This window comes from Taurulus bubalis (genome assembly GCF_910589615.1).
Source record: "Taurulus bubalis genome assembly, chromosome: 8".
In the NCBI taxonomy this organism is placed as follows: Eukaryota; Metazoa; Chordata; class Actinopteri; order Perciformes; family Cottidae; genus Taurulus; species Taurulus bubalis.
Window position 1 is genome coordinate 25,151,411 of NC_136596.1, and position 20,535 is coordinate 25,171,945.

Sequence of the window (20,535 nt, forward strand, 5' to 3'; positions counted from 1 at the left end):
TGTTTTGGACAAAACAAGACACTTAAAAGATGCCATCTTGGACTTTTGGGGAAACTTGGATGGATTGCTTGGATGGATTGCATTTTTCACTATTTCCTGACGTTTTATGAGCCGAACCATCGATCGATAAACCTAGAAACCGACCGAGAGATTAATCGATGGTGAAAAGTGGTGCAGAACTCGTTGAAGGTTCTTCAAAAAATAAAAGTGGTAAAGAGAGATAACAACCTGCATTTAAGTCTATTTATAAAATCTCTCTTATTGATTTTTCTGCTCAACACACTCTATATATTACCACCACACACACACACACACACACACACACACACACACACACACACACACACACACACACACACACACACACACACACACACACACAGCTAACTGACAGCCTCATCAATTCCACTCAAGACCTACAACCGGCTGAAGTGATGGATGTGGATGCTGAGTTGCTTTAGGCCGACAGCCTGAGGACGGAGCTGTTCTTTATGATCACGTGCAGATTAAAGACAGCGGTTTGGTCAATTTTTAAATCACTGCCGTGTGAAAGTGTAAAGTCCCGGCTGAACTGAAACAGCTCAAACTTTTCCTGATGACACAGAGTTTTCATGACAATAAAGGAACATCTAGTACCTTTATTTGAGTTCCCCTGAAGACCAGAAATGTCACTGGTCCTTCTGGGCTTCCGTAGTAACCAGTTACCTGGATGTCAACTTCGACGTTGAACGCCTCTGTCTGGCTGTGTCCGTCGCTGATGTAGAAGCTGAAGACGTCCTGTTTGGCCTGAGCTTTGTGCTGGCCGTCCTGGACGTAGAAGATGTGGTCGGACGTTAGGTCGTCCACGGAGAAAGGCATTTCGGGGGTGACGACCCGCGAGCCGCCAGCTGAGCCTCCTGCTGGACGAGACAATCCAGAGACATTAGAAATCTAAATCTCTACCCTTTGAGACCCAAAACCTGTCAGCGGGATTGAAAGGCATGTTTTCTGTAAACAATCGCTAAAACTACACCGTTTATCACAGACACGAGCTGTACAAATCATCATCATTGTCGGATTATTATCTTTCCGACGAACCTTGAACACGTCATGTGTGATGAACCTTTGTCAGAAAATGCAACCAAAACGAAGCTTAGAATTGGGATATTTTAACAAAAACATTTTATTCTCCGTGTCTCATTTACCATTTTCGGCCCAAATAAAACGGTTGCTTTAACCAGATCCTCAACGCAACTATTTTTAGGATTTAATGCATTCTAACTTTGTTATTCTGCACAAAAGACAAAGGAGCAGGACTTTGACAACGTAGAGAAAATCAAGGCCGAAAATGCTTTGAGTTCAGAGGGTTAACTCATCTCAACTGGGATAAATTTGGGTATGTATGGTTGTTTGCTTTTTCCCCTAAAACACACACGTTTAACACAAGTTCACTGCTTCTCCATCCCTCGTCTCTTACATTACAGTTGCTACATTTAGCGTACTGTAACACCAGCAGTCCCCCGTTACCCGGCCATCACTTCTTAACGTCTGACATCTGGAATGATGGTGAACCTCGTCTCCTTTTTCCCCAAACTGTGTTTTTTTGTTATTTCCCTTTTTATTCCGAATTGTCGGGCAGTTTGGGCGCAGGATTGATGCCCCGAGACACTTTTACCGTTCCCTTCAGTTCGAAAGGAGTCTGAGCGAAGGAGCAAAAATCAACCTTGAGTTTCCGAGACAAAGAAGAAGACGGATGTCTCCCGTGTCAGAGCGCCGCGGGGAATAGATGATGTGTGTGCGTGTGTGTGTGTGTGTGTGTTTCAGGCACAGCAGTAAATTACATCTACATCGTCTGGCGGTTATAAGGTGAGGGAGGGGAGTCTCCTATCTGACCTCTGATATCTGATGGGGTGGAATGTTGTACGATATGAGCCGATTCCAGAGCGGTGACGGAGAGAAACAACAGCTCTGTATTGAGTCGTGAGGCCATGAGAGAGCAGACAGGCTGGAGGAAATTAGATGTTTTTGGGGACGCAATGTTCAGATGTGATGAGTAACTACAGCTGTGAATAAATGTAGTGGAGAAGAAAGTACATGAAAGTATGGACACAATTACAGTGTTTAAGTAAAGTCACTTTCCACCTCTGTCAGCTTGTGAAATAAACATATTGGTGGTATAAGGAATAGAAGTCTAAAATAACTGCTTTTCACACCTTTCATTATTTCAGACATATTTTGTTCACCGACAGACTACCACAAAGTGTCCAAAAAAATGTTTCTCCCTCCGTAATAAGCGTTAACGCGGTCAGGAGAATTCACGGCAGCCCAGGAAATGTGGACATTTCTTTGCAGTGAAGCCAGAGGAAAGGTCAGGTGAGGAAAGGTCAGGTCTCATTAAAAGTTTTTTCGTGTGTGGCTTTTTACTCATCAAAAAAAGTGTCTTTGAGGATAGAGTGGGGTGTAAGAGGCACAGCTTGTAGAGCAGATACATGCATTTCATTTAGACTTAAAGGAAATATGGCCTTTTGGGTAATAAAATGTCTCTAATTGGGCAGATTGATGGACCAATAACTGACATCGTCAGCCTCAACTCAAGCTATTATTTTAAAACGTGATTAACATATGTTATATGTGCATGTTTAAGTGCTTCTGCACCAGCTGGTGTAATTAAAACGCATCTTTAATGCATCCCTGTATGTGTGCCTGTTTTTGCATATAAATACGTCACGTTTGTGTGTATTCTATTCTGTATTTGGTTCCTGCAGTGTGGCCATGCAGATGCAGCACGTCAACAAGGTGGGTTAATGCATACGGCTGCACGACAACGCACGACCCTTTCCCGTTGGTTGTTATTGAGGGGGACATCGACACCGTCCAGCCGCCGCACACGGGCCGACCCGCTCTGCTGAATACCAACGACTGTCCCTCTGCTCCGGCAGCCGCCAAGGACACGGAGACGGAAGACGGCAGCCAGCTGCTCGTCGACTGCAGCAGAGGATATATAAATAACCCAGTCCGTGTGTTTGTCCTTCACAGGCGACTCTTTCTTGCATGTCGACTAATTTGCATTACTACGGCTTCGCTTCTGGTAATAAAAGTCTATGCTCCATGTGTTAAAGCTGCATTCTCTCTACTGACCATCCTCTGTTGTTGTATAGAAGTCTATGAGTAAATTACTCTACTTCTCTCTTGATTTATTCCCTTAGTAAACATTGTAAACATGAGTTTATGGTTTCAAGTCTTCTTCAATACAGCATGATGTTCATTAAGTAACGCATGGTCATTTAGAGTCAAACAGACCTTAAAGCAGGGGATGCTTTAGGGGCGGTGCTATATGGTGATTGACAGGTCGTTACCAGAGACGTATGCGGCGTCTCTACTCCTCATTTGTCACTGTTAGCAGCATTTTGTTCATGCGATTGACATATCTCGGAATCGTGCCTTTATGCTTTCGCTGTACTATCAGAATCCATGGGTTTACGTACTCCATTATACTCTATTATACTCTATTATACTCTATTATGCTCTATTATACTCCATTAAAGTCAACTGTAATACTATCTGGTGTTCTTTTTGTAATTTCTGTCCCTATTCAAGTCGTTTTTTTTTAGTTCCATTCTGCTTTCACAATGAAACATCAGCTCCTTTTTAACTTTTTTTTTTATCTAAAAAGATTCCTCTGAGGAAAAAGAGAACGTGAGGCAGAGGTTTGGACTCCAACAACGGCTCAATCTGTAGCCCTGTTCATATCGCGTTATGCACACTGGCATCAATAGCCAATTTAGATTTTCTAATGCAAATTGCTCCAATCCATTAGTGGAAAACACATTTCTGGATGACAGCAGTCTGAAGTCACATGACTCTTACTGGACCTCGTACATTGGGTTTATTTACCTTCAGAGAGGATTCTAAAACAAGAGAACATTGGTGAATGTGAGAAGCCACTGAAGAACGAATCGGTTCGTACGAGTTGTTCCTGCATCAGGGCCTTTGTCCAAACTCTATATACACACACACACACACACACACACACACACACACACACACACACACACACACACACACACACACACACACTAGGAGCTCTCACCTCTCTTGGTGTTTTCGATGAAGCCGGACTTCGGCGGACTAACGAGCCAAACTAGCAGGTCCTTCCTGGGCGTGTCCAGGTCCGACACTATGATGTGATTGGTCGACAGCTGCACTCGGCCGCCTTCCTGGACCTTAACGACAAAATACGGAAGTTCATATAAAAATGTAATATTTCATAGATTCAGATCACTTCAGAATCGGGGGCCCTGTGTGTTTGAGCGCGGGACTTACCTTGATGCCGCTGCGGACCGTGACCGTCGGTGGCTGCCTGGGCGCGGAGGTGATGGTGATGGTGCACATCTGGTTGTCGAGGCGGTTGTTGTCCGCGTCGTAGACGACAAAGTGGAAGATGTCGGTGACCGGCTGGCTGCCCGTCTCCAGGGAGGTAATGTACCTGGAGACGGGGGACGGCGGTTAGATAGGAGGCGCTGCATTTTGATTTCCTGTTGCTTGATAACTCATTCAGTTTGATCCAGTAAATCTCCTTCGATGAAAAGATAAATGTGTCTTAACCCTGGACTGATAAGAGGACTTGGAAAAGAAAGTGTTAGCCCTCCCACAACCACGCGGCGGCTAATCTCTGCCAAGCACTAATAAAATTTAAAGCCATACCGGTGCACTCTGCTCTAATCCCATTTAATTCTCATAAAACAATTCCCCGGCTCTTGTTCGTACGAGCCCCCAACGACAATACTAATACGGGCGATTTGCAGATTGCCCCCACCCCCCTGGAGGATCGGGCTAATAAGGGCCCGCGTTATGGAAATGAAGCAGTTAGAGCGAGGATATTTATATTTCATCTCGGCGCCTTTCAAATGGGGCTATTGCAGGTAATATCAAAGTAAAGCTAATTGGCATCAGGCTGAGTCACTGAATGTGGGGGAGTTACTAAATGATTTCTGGCTAATTCGTTTGTTTTCTTGCTGGGTTCTCACTGACGTTAATGTTGGCAGAGCACTCGTCTCGTGAGGAGACGCGTTAGATTGAAGAGACAAACTGCCGAGCTGCCAAAGGGAACGCCACCCCGCCGACTCCGGCTGCAATCACAGTCTCATCATGACTGCAGCGGAAGAACCCGCAAAGCTACCGAGTTTTCTGTGCAACAACTTCTATGTTTTCTGTGCAACAAACTTCTATGTTTTTTGTGCAACAACTTCTAAGTTTTCTGTGCAACAGGTACAAAGCCCGTTTCATCTTTTGCGGAGTGGCCTCCACATCGCTAACAGCCTCTTTATTAAAAGCTCACACAACCCGCCGGTACCTCAGAGACACCAAAAGCAGATCACTCTTCCCTGCTCTTGACTTTACTCTGAGTGGTTTAACTTTCTTTTGAAGGATTCTTCACTCTCCTGCAGGTTTGTAATGTTATGAAACACTTTTAAAACCCACTGGATGAACTCAACATGTCTGCAGGTTTAAGGTGAAAACAAAGTCTTGAAAAATTGGCATCCTGATTCAGAGGTTCCTTAAAAAGAGAAAATCAAGAGGGAGCTGTGAACAGAACTCCTTGAGCATTTTACTTTTTAGTAAGAACTAAAAAGAAAAAAAAGGTGCTAATTCAGTCTCTTCCCTCCCGTGGACCCTTGTGAACCTTTACTGCTGATACAATGACTGCTTCTGGCTTTTTGAAAGTCATTCTTGCTGATATTCTGCTTTTATAAGCCTCTGGAGTAGAATTGAAACCATCGAGGGGAACTGAAACCAAGGATATTCATCTGGTTGCTTTTCATCTGCACATTTTTAGAGACTCCCGACCCTTTGAAGAGAAGTAAAACACTTTCTGATTGTAAGAGCTATTTGATAAAGACGCAGTGAAATGATGGAGTCTCACGGACTCCTTAAACGTCTCTTAAACCTGCCTGATGCGGCGCTCGCTGACGTCCTCCATGGTGAAGGAGGAGTACTCCCTCAGCTCCTGGGGCTCCTGCTGCGACTCGCTCCGGGTCAGGATGCCGTACATCGGCACCGACACCAGCTGGATCTGGATCTGCTCGTCTGGCGACGCGTCGTCCTACGAGGGGGACGCAGAACGAGAGCTCATGGGTCGTGGAATCCTTCTGCCTCTGCGTAACAAGTCCTGCTTCTTCTAAAGTTTTGTTTTACTGTGATCTCAAATTCATCTCAACGGCAAAACAAAGCTCAGATCCTCAGAGGGAGGTCACGTCGACCAATAAAGGGCCTCGATCAGAACAAAAGTCGACAGCTAACGTAAAGAAGAACAATCTGAAATAGTTGACACTTCTTTATGTTTGAACAGCTCACTGCTATGATTCACTCTGTGTGTTAATGGTGCTCTACTCGCTAAAAACTTGCAGAGTATGCAAAAGTATAATGTACTTCAATTGTATGTATACTACATTTCCCAGGATACTTTTTTGCTGAGCTTTCATTGAGCCAGGAGGAGAAGATTTGCTGTTTCCTGCTCAAAGAAAGTGAAAAATGTGGATTTAAAAACAAAAAAGTGTATATATAACTACATACTTACACAAAGTAAAGAAGACATAATCAGATGTATTTAAAAACATACTTCATACGTGTCCTTGTCAAAATGGTTCTCACTAAAGCCTTAAAGCGTGGGAACATGAAGAGGGACGTAACAGGAAATCGTTCTCACGCTGTAGGCCAGGTGTGAGCGTCCGATCACGGTGCTGCTTTTCTGACCCACTTCCAGTGACAGCGTGGCCGCCGGGTCTCGCTGGGGCCCGTCACCGCCGGCGCCCGGCATCACCACCACCACCTGCACCGCCGTGGTCGCCATGGAGATGCCGTCGCTCACGGAGAAAGTCATGGCGTCCTCCTGGCCGGTGAGACCGGCGTGTCGGTAGAGCAGCACGTTGCGGGTGACGTCGCCGAAGGTGAAGATGTCACCTGACGGGGCGGAGAAGGCGTGAGCGCAGGTGTGTGTGTGTGTGTTTCTAAAGTGTGAGCGCAGGTGTGTGTGTGTGTGTGTGTGTGTGTTTCTAAAGTGTGAGCGCAGGTGTGTGTGTGTGTGTGTGTTTCTAAAGTGTGAGCGCAAGTGTGTGTGTTTCTAAAGTGTGAGCGCAGGTGTGTGTGTTTCTAAAGTGTAAGCGCAGGTGTGTGTGTGTGTGTGTTTCTAAAGTGTGAGCGCAGGTGTGTGTGTGTGTGTGTTTCTAAAGTGTGAGCGCAGGTGTGTGTGTGTTTCTAAAGTGTGAGCGCAGGTGTGTGTGTGTGTGTGTGTGTGTTTCTAAAGTGTGAGCGCAGGTGTGTGTGTGTGTGTGTTTCTAAAGTGTGAGTGCAAGTATGTGTGTTTCTAAAGTGTGAGCACTGGTGTGTGTGTTTCTAAAGTGTAAGTGCAAGTGTGTGTGTTTCTAAAGTGTGAGTGCAAGTGTGTGTGTTTCTAAAGTGTGTGTGTGTGTGTTTCTAAAGTGTCAGCGCAAGTGTGTGTGTTTCTAAAGTGTGAGAGCAAGTGTGTGTGTGTGTGTGTTTGTGTGTTTTTGGTTTTCACTGTTGGTTTGAGTCCCCGTATGCCTCAATGCAACTGCAAAGTTTTTGGAGCAACTACAGATATTGTGAGCAACTAAAGATTTGCTGGTAAACTTCTTGGTTTTTTCAAAGTTTTCTCAACTTTCCTGCTAAACATCCACTTTGTTTCAGTTGAGTCAGTAGTTGTGTCGTTGCCAACGTGTGTGAGTCATGTGAGCGTGGCGCCTCACCGTTGGCCATGCTGACGTGTGTGTTGCCGTCGGTCCTGACCAGCTCCCCGTGGACGGGAGCCTCCACCAGCTCGAACTCCAGCTCGTCCGGAGCTGTGTCAGCGTCACTCACTGCCAGCTGCTGACCGCCTGCACACACGCACACACGCACACGCACACGCACACGCACACACACACACACACACACACACACACACACACACACACACACACACAGAAGAAAGAGTGTCTTCAAAGCTCATTACCTCACACAGACCACTTCATCACTCACTCTTCCCCAAAGGCTGTCGTATCAGAGGTTTGTGTGTGTGTGTGTGTGTGTGTCTCTTACCTATGGAGGCCTGTCCTCCCAGGCCGACCTCCAGCAGCGGGTCCAGAACCTGAAACAGCGGCGGCTGCTGATGGTTGGACAGCAGCAGCACGGCAAAGTCCAGCTCAGGAGTTGTGTGCTCGCCGTCCGACACTGTGACCCCCAAAGAGACCGTGAAGGTCAAACACGCACAGCGAGGAAATAGACAGAAGGAACATAATCAGATAAGCAAAGAGTTCCTAAAACAAACAGATGCTTATTATCTCCACAGCTCGTTAACCGAGGAACACATAATCAGCTTCCTTGTGTGGAATCACCAAACACAAGATTATTAATAAGAGGGAAAAAGGAAAGCACATGATCACAGGAGCTGTTCATTAAAAATCTCGCAAGAATAAATGAACCGAACTGCTTCAACAATTCATCAGAGAATTAGGAGGAAACTTGTGACACGCGTCAAACGTTTGCAGCTTTATCGGCTCTGTTTGTTACTTCAACTCACCAAAGAAAGTACAAGAAGCCAAGTATCTCATTCAGATATAAAAATATGTATGTATATGTATTTATATCTTTATTCATATATATGTATTTATATATATACATATATGTGTATTCTTATCTTTATATCTATGTATTTATATGTATATATATATATTTATATATATATATAATTTAATATCCATATTTATTGAATATATTTATTCATGCATCTATCAATTTAACGATATTGAATGACACATGACACACATGCGATTGATTTTGAATGACACAGCGTAAAAGTGTGAATTATGTTTATTTATCTGGGATCAGAGAAGAGTTTATAATTATGTCTACTTATGACATTGTAAATACTGCCGGCTAAAAATATTTTTATATTCATTTATTCTTTCAATGTTGCAACTCTAGCTCCAAATAATGAGTTTTGCATAACCGTTTAATCCTTCAATTAGTTTTTCATATCACAGTGCAAAACAAAAAACACAAAATGGAACGTGAAAACAAGAGAGGCGCTGAACTGGAAAACGGTCGTCACTTTTCCTTTTAGAAATGATACACGAGTTAAGTACAAGCACCTCAGAAGTACCTCGATAACTTACACTTTCTACAACAACAGTTTTCAACAAATGCCATCTTTAGAGTAGCAGGATGGATGGTGTGTGTGTGTGTGTGTGTGTGTGTGTGTGTGTGTGTGTGCCTCAAGGCCTACAGTAAAGTGAAAAGCACTCTCCGAACGCCCGTAAACAACAGGAAGAAAAGGAGGAGAAAGAGGGAAAACAAGCCCAATGAGAGGAGAGAGAGAAAGAAAGGACATTCATGGTGAAGATTAAACGGAAATGAAGGGAACAGAAGAGGAAAGATCAAGAGAGGAGGGCGGACGAGACGGAGACAACATCAAAAAGGTGGGAATTGCGGAAAAGGAGAAATTAAGGTCAGGGAGGAACAACTCAAGGAGGAGAAGGAGAATGTCACAGCAAGAAGATGAAAACACACGGAGATTAAGGAGCAGGAGAGAGGGGAGAGACGAAGAGGAAAGAGGGGAGATAAGAGAAAGGGGTGAGGAAAGGGGAGAGAGGAAAGAGGAGAGAGAGGAGAGAAATACTTTGGTCAGAGAGACATCGGTGGTAGACGGGAGTAGCCAGGAGGAGAAGACTGAGGATGAAGAGGATTTAGTGTGGAAAAGAAGAGATGAGGTGGAAGAAGAAAAAAAGAGTAGGAGATAGGAAACTAATTGCCTCCTCCTCCTCCTCCTCCTCCTCCTCTTTTCTAAACTGAGAAAGATGACGTATTCACCTGTGAAATAGACGCTCAGCGACTCCGGCAGACCTGTTAGAAAAAAATGAAAATAAATGAGAACTTTTAGAGCTGTGAGGTGATAAAAGTTATATTTTCCGGGCGGAGCATACAAACGAAGCAGGATGACGCATGGAAGTCAGGAGGCGATGTGGAGGATTTACTGATGCAAAGCTTCCCCTCTGGAGCACCACACACTCAGATTAGGAGAAACTAAAGTCATCTTTGATCTCGGATTATTGGCTCACGTTTTAATAAACGATTTACTTTGAATTTTGTTTTAAACAGTTAAATTACCACTCTTCCTGTTTAAATATTCATCATGTGAACTGAGGTGAGGGTGTTCAGTGAATGAGCCAGTGTCACACCACGGTGAGGGTTGTCTTGTCTGGGGTTTTTGTCTCGTAACTTCCTGTTTTATTTTGAAGCCTGACTCTCCTCTCGTTTCAGGTCACTTGCCCTTCCTCATGTGTCACTGGTCTGATTGTCTCCCCTGATCCCAGAGTGGTTCCACCTGTTCCCCATTACCCTCATGTGCTTATAGTCTGCGTCTTCCCTCTGTCCTGTGCCAAAGTGTTTTTCCTTGCCCATGCACCAAAGCCCGCATCCACAGTCCCAGTTAGATTTTCCCGAAAGTTTTTGTGCGTAAGTTGTTTTTTTCCCAGTTTTTCTTCCCTCCTTCAGGAGCGTTTTATGTTTGAAGTTTTCGTGAGAAAGTTGTTTTCACAGCCTAATGGTTTTTTCACTCATCGAAGAGGATCTAAGGAAACAATAAAGTGCGCCTGTACGGATATCCCCTGCATCTGGGTCCTCCTTTTAGTCCAGGCCTGACAGCCAGGATTGAACAATTAAGAGTTTTAATTAATTTAATTAACGTAACGAAAAATGTACCAAACTTTGGCTGAGTGTTTGTGTGTAACATCAAAGGGACGAAACCCCAAAGTGAGTGACAGCTGGTGACAGGTCCGGTCGTGGCAGACTGCAGCTCTATGAACAATAAACCGTAGAGGAGCTTGTTGCTCAGCTGCAGATCAATGTGTGTCTGCGGTGCAGAAATAAACTAATAAAAGAATTATGTTATTCAGACTGTAAACCTCCAGGGGCGAGTCAATAAAACACTTTTTTTTACTTCGATACAGAATCTCCTAAACTCATCATTAACTAATATCATCATGCAATGAGAAATGGCAAGTTCTCCTGATTACATTAAATTATCAGAGTGTTTACATACATAGTGTGCTTGAATTAAATATGCCCGTGAATAAATACATAAACAAGTCGTTATCCTGAAATTAATGAGTGAGGCAATGACGACATGAATAAATGTAAATAAAAGTGATCCGTGAAATAACCACACCCGGTTCATTTGAATGTGGAGGAGGAAAATACGTAAGAAGAACAGGGCATAAAAAATCCAATAAAATAGTAGTAATTTAACTTCTTTTTTTTTTTTTACATATTTATTGCCTCATTTATTTATGTCAGGATTTACTTCTTATAAATATTTATTTATTCATGAATTTATTTATTTTATTACTATATTGACAATTATTTAGAATTTACTTTATATATATTTATTGCGTCATTGATTTATTTCAGCTGAACTATATCAACTTATTTATATATTACTAGTTACATATTTATATATTTATTGCCTCACATATTCATTTCAGGATGTATTTCATAGCCATATAAATGTATATCACAGCCATATTTATTTATTCATATATATATATATATATATATATATATACACTCACCTAAAGGATTATTAGGAACACCATAATAATACTGTGTTTGACCCCCTTTCGCCTTCAGAACTGCCTTAATTCTACGTGGCATTGATTCAACAAGGTGCTGAAAGCATTCTTTAGAAATGTTGGCCCATATTGATAGGATAGCATCCCCCATACCATTACACCACCACCACCAGCCTGCACAATGGTAACAAGGCATGATGGATCCATGTTCTCATTCTGTTTACGCCAAATTCTGACTCTACCATCTGGATGTCTCAACAGAAATCGAGACTCATCAGACCAGGCAACATTTTTCCAGTCTTCAACTGTCCAATTTTGGTGAGCTCTTGCAAATTGTAGCCTCTTTTTCCTATTTGTAGTGGAGATGAGTGGTACCCAGTGGGGTCTTCTGCTGTTGTAGCCCATCCGCCTCAAGGTTGTGCGTGTTGTGGCTTCACAAATGCTTTGCTGCATACCTCGGTTGTAACGAGTGGTTATTTCAGTCAAAGTTGCTCTTATATCAGCTCGAATCAGTCGGCCCATTCTCCTCTGACCTCTAGCATCAACAAGGCATTTTCGCCCACAGGACTGCCGCATACTGGATGTTTTTCCCTTTTCACACCATTGTTTGTAAACCCTAGAAATGGTTGTGCGTGAAAATCCCAGTAACTGAGCAGATTGTGAAATACTCAGACCGGCCCGTCTGGCACCAACAACAATGCCACGCTCAAAATTGCTTAAATCACCTTTCTTTCCCATTCTGACATTCAGTTTGGAGTTCAGGAGATTGTCTTGACCAGGACCACACCCCTAAATGCATTGAAGCAACTGCCATGTGATTGGTTGATTAGATAATTGCATTAATGAGAAATTGAACAGGTGTTCCTAATAATCCTTTAGGTGAGTGTATATGAACTATATTGACTCATATCTATAATTTCATATTTTATTATTTATATATTTATTGCCCCACATATTCAAATCAGGATGTGTGGCATAGCCATATTTATTTATTCATTTAATATTGAATAGAATAGCCTGTTGGAAGTGTTTGTGTGTGTGTGTGTGTGTGTGTGTGTGTGTGTGTGTGTGTGTGTGTGTGCGTGTCTCACCGATGAAGGAGTACTGGTAGAGCTCCTGCAGGTGTGAAGGGGCCTGCGGTGGTCTGTACAGGAGCTTCCCGTTGTTGACGTCGGCCTGCGTGAAGTGTTTCACCGCCGCGTACGGTCTGTCCAGATGCTCGATGGCGCCTGGAGGCGAGACGAGAGACTTTAGATTCACACTTGATTTAAATTGTTGGCCACGAGCATCCCCGACAGAACTTAGATCTTAATCCTTTTACTCTTCTCACATTATGAGGGAAAAGCTCAGCGTGTGTGTGTGTGTGTGTGTGTGTCATCAGGCTGTTGTCATACAGCATTTAAAGCCAAGTCTTCTTTAATACAGCATTTAGTAAATGATGGTCCATTAGAGTCAAACAGACGGGGCTACAAGGTGATTGACAGGTCGCTACCAGAGACGTATACGCCGTCTCTACGTGACTCCTCAGTTCAGATATGGTCACTTCCTGTTCACTCGTTACAAAGAAGCCAAAATGGCGACAGCCAAATACGCCGAACTCAAGGCTTTCAAAACATCAGTACACAAACCAACAGGTGACGTCACGAGGTCTACGTCCTCTGTTACACAGTCGATGCTTAGCACCACGGTAACTCTTTGGGCAATAAAGACATATTAACTAAACACAATAAGTCTATAGACAACATTTATGAATTATGAAGTCCTATCCTAACATGGAGGGGGCGGGTTTATGATCAATACCGCAGCCAGCCAGGTGGGCAATATAGAGGCTTGGGCTTCAGTTTCTTTCTTCCACATATATTTACAGTCTACGGTGTGTGTGTGTGTGTGTGTGTGTGTGTGTGTGTGTGTGTGTGTGTGTGTGTGTCTGACCTTGTCCCTGCGGTAGCGGTTTGGTGATGTTGTAGATGAGCTTCTCGCTGGGCGTCTCAGAGTCGACAAAGGACAGAGCTGAAGGTGTTATCGGCGTCACCCGATCCTCCAGAGCCTGCACACACACACACACACACACGCGCGCACACGCTCACACACACACACGCGCAAACACACACACACACACACACACACACACAGCTGAGGTGAGAACAAAGGTAAAACAAGAGCTACCACTTGTGATTATAACTGAGGGATCCATACGCACAAACACATAGAAAACAAACCACAGAACCACCAGCAACTTTTCTTTTTCAAAATTAGGAAATACATAAAACATTTTTTTTTACTATCAATATTTCATCAAGAAATGTTCGACTCAGAGGGTTGACTTGATTCACTTTTAAAATACGGTCCAGTGGTCGCTTACGGGATGGTCGGGGGGTGAACGACACACCTGTCTTCAACATGCACGCTCATATGTTTGATGACGTTGGTTTGATGATTTTTTATTTTTTTTTGTATCCCTCACCGTGACCTGCAGGTCGCAGTCGGGGGCCAGCTGGGGGAATCCTGGGATCTGAGGCAGGACTCCGATGGTGAAGGTCTGGGCGTCTCTCTGTTGGACCGGCGCCGCCTCTGTGGAAACCTGCAAACACACACACACACACACACACACACACACACACTCTCTTTATAATACAGATTGTATACGTTATAAATCTTCAAGACGATATACTCAGCGTTCCTTTCCCCTTATCGCCCCCCTCTTCTCACTCTAAACTTCTCTTATCTTGAAGTTTGAAGTCTTTATCTGCAGCACAAGTTTTTTTCTCTCTGCTCTCTGGCTTTTGTATTGTATATATGTATATATATATTTATCACCAGGAGTGAGATACAACAGATGTTGATGACAGCGTGAAAGTGGACCTGGCATCAGGGCTGCAGGGTTGAAAAAACCCACGAGGCCGAATGGGTTTCTGTCCATAAATCACTGTGGAAACCGCAAGAATATGAATAACGGAGACGGCAATGTGAGTACAATTCAGCGTAATGATCTCGTTGCCCTGCTGACCATGTTTAAGTGCTAATCTGTGTCCAGTGTTCGAGCAGTTATTCTCTTACTGAAGACAATTACACCCCTGATTACTTTAAATCTCTCTGTTAAATCCATAAAAAATCGTTTTCCAAGAGTAAAGTGAATAAAAGGGCACAGAAAGAGCCTCGGGGGTGCCTCGTTCATATATATATATAAAATACAGTAATTGCAAAGTGAATGAACTGTAATACATATATTACAGTATATATTACTGTATTTTATATCAATTCAATATTAATACATATCATATGTTAAATCTCATTCCTATATTTTAACTTTTGCATTATTTTATCTCTTAGGCTATTTTACTTGCACATTTTCTTTCTACGTTTTTTATTGCCATTAGTCGTGTTTCCACTTTAAACAAACTTTTGATATTGTGCAAAATAAAAAAATGGGAAATGCTAATCAGGTGTCTTCCCATCAGGTTGTTTGGAGCGAAGAACCTAAATGGACCCGTACTTGTGGAGCGCTTTTCTAGTCTTCTGACCACTCAAAGTGCTTCAACACTACATGACATCATTCACCCATTGATGAGAGGAGCTACCATGCAAGGTGCCACATCAGATTATCAACCATTCATTTCGGGTTAAGTGTATTGCTCAAATCAACATGGGCTAGCAGAGCCGGGGATTGAACCACCGATGCTCTGACTGAAGGACGACCCTGCTCACCACTGAGCCATAGTTGCCCACACACATATATATATACGTATATATATATATACATATATATATATATACGTATATACATATATATACGTATATATATATATGTATATATATACATATATACGTATATATATGTATGTATGTGTATATATACATATATATATGTATATATACATATATCACCTCAAGTGAGAAAGATTTCAAAATATTTTAATGTTCTTTAAAATGTGCACAAAAATATGCAGATTACTCACAGCTGCTCCTCTTTAATTGTTGATAATGTGACAATAAATGACTTGAAACTTCTTCTCTCCATCGCTGTGCCGAGCCCATGACCTCTGACCTCTGTATGTGAGCTCGCTAACAACGCAGAAGATGATTTAAATTACAATTTAAGATTGTGTTACTCGCTACTGAAAGTAAACAGTTTCCCGCTGTGTTACTGGTGCTCTATTTTCTCTTTGCCTCCCCGACGTGTAGCTTGAACTGGTTTTGGCCCCTGACGCACACCAGCGACAGCAGCAGCCTCGGCTCGTTCCTTCTCCGAGCCTCTTGCTTATTCTGCTGCGGCGGCGGCGGCTCGTTCCTGTCACTCTCGTAGCGTTTGAAGGTGGGGAAGAAAGTTCCCGAAGTAGTCAGCGGAGTAGTCAGTTCCGGAGTGATGTAGCGCCTGCAGGAAGCCCGGAGTCAGCGCCACCAATCACGAGTAATGGTGTTAACACGAGAGCCGGCGCGCCGAGTCAGCCGGATTCATTGAAGGCGGCGTTGCAGCAGAAGTAAATGATTGATTATTCAGTGGGCTCCATTCAACTTAAACGACATGCATTGTATGTTATACCACTTGATTTACAACGAGGGTTGTGGGCCTTTACTAAATATGTATTTATTTGTGAATTCAATCATTTGCAAATAATTGTATGTATTCATTTATTTAGGGACAGTGCAAATTTATCAACATTTCAGTTTCCACCTCAAAGTAAATGTAGTCCCCGGGCAGGTTATTACATTGTAATGGCCCCAATAATAATGTTGACATTGTGTCAACGCTAGACGCGTAAGGAGGAAACGTTTCGCTTTAACATGAACAATAAGGAGATATTTCAGCTTGCTGAGGAAGTTCTTCTGTGCCTTATTGTGTGAAATATATTAAAGCAGCATTTAAAAGAACATTCTTTGGACTTCCGGTGACGCCATGTTCTGAGCAAGTCGCAAGGAGGGTTTGCTCCCGCAAAACTCGGTGTGATTTGGCTGTTTGCATGATTATAATAATATTCGGACGATAAATGGGATAAGTTTAGTCCTGAGGTAAGACATGAGCATGTCCAGAGATAAAAGAAACGCAGGGAAGCAGCAAAAATTCCAAGAAGAGAAAAAAGGGAAAAAAGGGCCGCTGTTTAACGTTGCACCAGGCGAAGCTAGTGAGGAAGAAGGAGCAATGAACATGGCGGAGATACTTCGAGAACTGAAAGAATTGAGGAAAGAAAATCAGGAGTCGTTTACTGACACCAAAGCCTCACTGTCTAGACTGGAAACATCGGTAACGGATCTAAAACAACGGATGGAGAAACTCGAACGCAGGGTGGAAGAGACGGAGACCAGAGTCGGCGTAGCTGAGGACTCTAGTCAACGACATGAGCGGGTGCTCCGACATCGGGTGAGACGCGAGGCGGCCCTCGCCGACCTATGTGATGACCTGCAGAACCGAATGCGCCGCAACAATCTGAGAATCTATCAAGTCCCTGAAGAAAGTGAGAAAAGAGACATGGTTGGATTTGTTAAAGATCTTATTAAAAACACGCTGCAGCTACCGCCTGAAATTAATGTACACATTGAGAGGGCGCACAGATCTTTGGGGCTAAAACCAGACAACACCGCACCTCCGCGCTCCATCATTGTGAGATTTCAGGACTATACCGTGAAAGAAGCGGTGCTACGACAAGCATGGACGCAGAAACAAGTCCAGTTTCAGGGAAAGCTCATATACTTCGACCAAGATTACTCTCCGGAGGTACAGAGGAAAAGAGCGCGGGTACGTGGAGTTATAAAGCAGCTGAAGGAGAAGGGGATTCGGGCCGGATGTCGCTTCCCTGCACAGCTGAGAGTCACCTTGGAGACGGGAGTGAAAACTTTTCCAACGCTGGTAGAGGCTCTGCCGACACTTGGGGAGTTGGGCATAGAGGTGCAAGTGAGTGAGAGAGAGAAGATGTAACGGGAACTTTCGAGGGCGACATGGCAAAGGCAGGAGAACGGGAGGAGAGGAGGAGGAGGTGGAGGAGGAGGTGGAGGTGGAGGAGCCGCTTCTCTGAGGGACGCTGATCTACGCTCTTTTCTGAAGGACTGAGAAAATGACATTTGTGCTCAGGTAACGCTAACAGACTTTTGGAAATCAGTGCTAAGTTTAACGGTGGACAGGAATACGACATATCTATCCCCGTATATGACATTTAAAACAGCTAGTCACACTGAATATGAGTGATGGGTATATGTGAGTGATATTAAAGGTAAGAGAGAGCGAAGGGCTCCCATTTTCTTTTTGATGATAGTACCCAAGATGGGACGAAAACCTCACCCGGGAATTGGTTATTTTCTTTGGGCTTTGGTTTGGTTGGCACTTTGTGCATGTTCTTCTGTCTGCCTATAATACAACAGGGGCTGGTGGACACATTTCTTCAGCCAGCTGGGTTTTTGGAAGTCAAAGGTGTTTATTTGGTTAATTTAAATATGTTTGTTTGTAGTTCTTATATCCTTGACATGTCTGTTAAGTCCACACAAGTAAATGAGGTCATTTTTGAAGTAAAACTTCTTATTTTAAACACAGGGGGTTTGAGGGTAAGGAAAAAAAAAACAAGAAAGAAGATTACTTATGTCTGATTTAGGGGTTGTTAGTAATAATGTTAAAGGTATCAATCATCCCATTTATTTGGTTAATTTAAATATGTTTGTTTGTAGTTCTTATATCCTTGACATGTCTGTTAAGTCCACACAAGTAAATGAGGTCATTTTTGAAGTAAAACTTCTTATTTTAAACACAGGGGGTTTGAGGGGAAGGAAAAAAAAACAAGAAAGAAGATTACTTATGTCTGATTTAGGGGTTGTTAGTTATAATGTTAAAGGTATCAATCATCCCGTTAAGAGGAAAAAGATTATAACTCAGTTGAAAAAAATCAATTGTTCAATAGGGTTACTACAGGAAACTCACCTAAATGAGGCTGAACACAAGAAATTGAGAAGAGATTGGGTGGAGCAGGTGTTCTATGCATCTTGTCCAAATAGCAGAAAGAGAGGAGTGGCAATTTTGATTAGTAGATCCAGCGGTCTTGCAGTACAAAGGGAAGTAAAGGATATTCAGGGAAGGTATATAGCAGTCATAGGAAAAATAGGTGGAATAGACCTGACCATCATGATTATTTATGCTCCGAATGAAGATGATCCTTCGTTTTTTAAGGACATTGCATCCATATTGGCAAGGGAAGCTAAAGCTACCATAGTTTTAGTAGGAGACTTTAATTGTGTCTTAAACACAAAATTAGATAAATTACCCACAGACCAGGGACCTCCTAGCAGGAAATCAAAAGCTGCAAAACATATATTGGAAGAGTTAGGGCTTGTAGATAGCTGGAGAGCCAAGAATCCAACGGCAAAAGATTTTACATTTCTGTCTACGGTTCATGGGTCATACTCCAGAATTGATCTGATTTGCATCTCAAAGCAGAGCCTTCATAAAATTAAGGAGTGTGTTATGGAACCTATTACTCTATCTAATCATGGCCCAGTAAGACTGAAATTAAACTTGGGTTTCGAAAGGCATTTTAAATACTGGAGATTAAACATCTCTTTGCTGACAAACCCGATATCCCAAGAGCAATTAAAACAAACTATAGGAGAATACTTTGCAATAAATGATAATGGAGCAGTATCCCCCTCCACCCTTTGGGATGGGGCTAAGGCGGTGCTGAGAGGGAAATGTATTGAAATAGCCGTTAAATTAAATAAACAGAGACTTGAAAAGGAGAAACAATTTGAAAGTGATATAAAAAGATTGTGACATGAGCGTAGAGTAACTGGGGACAAACATATATTGGAACAACTACAGGAGTGTAGAACTGCTCTGGATGAATTACTTACACGCAAAGCTGAGGGGGCGCTCAGATATACAAACCAAAGATATTATGAGATGGAGAATCGAGCAAGCCGGCTACTTGCCTTTCAGTTGCGAAAAGAGCAATCAAACCGTATTGTTCCTAAAATAAGGCATCCAACATCCTAGCTGAGGTTTCACATCCAGTTGAGGTGGCAGGGGCATTTCAAACTTTTTACAAGAATCTTTGCGATGCACCAGAGGAAGCTCCAAGCATAGTGAAAATGGAGGGAATATTTAAGGATCTTAATTTAGTAAAGCTATCGGAAGCAGAGGCGGAAGAGTTGACAGCCCCAATTTTAGAAAGTGAAATTGAAGGGATCATTGGATCTCTGAAAAATAATAAATCTCTGGGAACAGATGGTCTGCCAGGTGAATTTTACAAGACCTTTATGAAGGAGCTTGTGCCTAGGCTTTGTGTGCCTTTGTGAAGGAGCTTGTGCCTAAGCATTGTCTTTAACTATGCTTTACAGGAAAATGACCCACCCAAAAGTTGGTCAGAGGCCGTGATAACAGTCATACACAAAGAGGGGAAGGATCCACTAGAGTGTGGCGCCTATAGGCCAATTAGTCTGCTTGGAAGTGATGTAAAGATTCTTAGTTCTATACTGGCGAATAGAATGCAGAAATACCTTGGGAAGTTAATCAATCCTGATCAGACGGGGTTTATACCGGGTCGTCAAGGTGCAAATAATATTAGAAGAGTTCTAAACTTACAATCAGTAGCAAGAGACTCGGCCTGTCCTTCAATGCTTCTCAGTCTGGACGCAGAGAAGGCGTTTGATAGGGTGGACTGGTCGTATTTAAATTATACTATGGAACGAATGGGATTTAATTGGACATTTATTAGATGGATTAACACTCTAAATAAAGACCCAATATCTAGAGTTAGGGTTAACGGACACTGCTCTCAATTCTTTAAACTTAAGAAGGGGGTTCGGCAGGGAAATCCAGTGTCTCCAATTTTGTTTGCACTGAGTATTGAACCGCTGGCTGAGTTAATAAGGAGTAATGATCAAATTAAAGGTATAGTAGATGAGGGGGGCATGATGCATAAGATATCGTTGTTTGCGGATGATATCCTGTTGT

At 42.9% G+C, this 20,535-nt stretch overlaps 1 protein-coding gene across 1 annotated transcript in view; it reads right to left on the minus strand.

The window, feature by feature from the left end:
- Positions 1 to 20,535, minus strand: part of fras1 (Fraser extracellular matrix complex subunit 1) — a gene marked incomplete at its 5' end in the record, with an annotated part of 223,559 nt that overhangs the window by 33,825 nt on the left and 169,199 nt on the right. Inside the window, 11 exons of the mRNA XM_079222966.1 lie at positions 706 to 896; positions 4,070 to 4,202; positions 4,303 to 4,465; positions 5,931 to 6,082; positions 6,686 to 6,939; positions 7,746 to 7,874; positions 8,077 to 8,208; positions 9,847 to 9,879; positions 12,698 to 12,835; positions 13,539 to 13,653; positions 14,071 to 14,187. Of these exons, the coding sequence (XP_079079092.1) occupies positions 706 to 896; positions 4,070 to 4,202; positions 4,303 to 4,465; positions 5,931 to 6,082; positions 6,686 to 6,939; positions 7,746 to 7,874; positions 8,077 to 8,208; positions 9,847 to 9,879; positions 12,698 to 12,835; positions 13,539 to 13,653; positions 14,071 to 14,187 (1,557 nt within the window). The remainder of the gene's footprint in view (positions 1 to 705; positions 897 to 4,069; positions 4,203 to 4,302; positions 4,466 to 5,930; positions 6,083 to 6,685; positions 6,940 to 7,745; positions 7,875 to 8,076; positions 8,209 to 9,846; positions 9,880 to 12,697; positions 12,836 to 13,538; positions 13,654 to 14,070; positions 14,188 to 20,535) is intronic.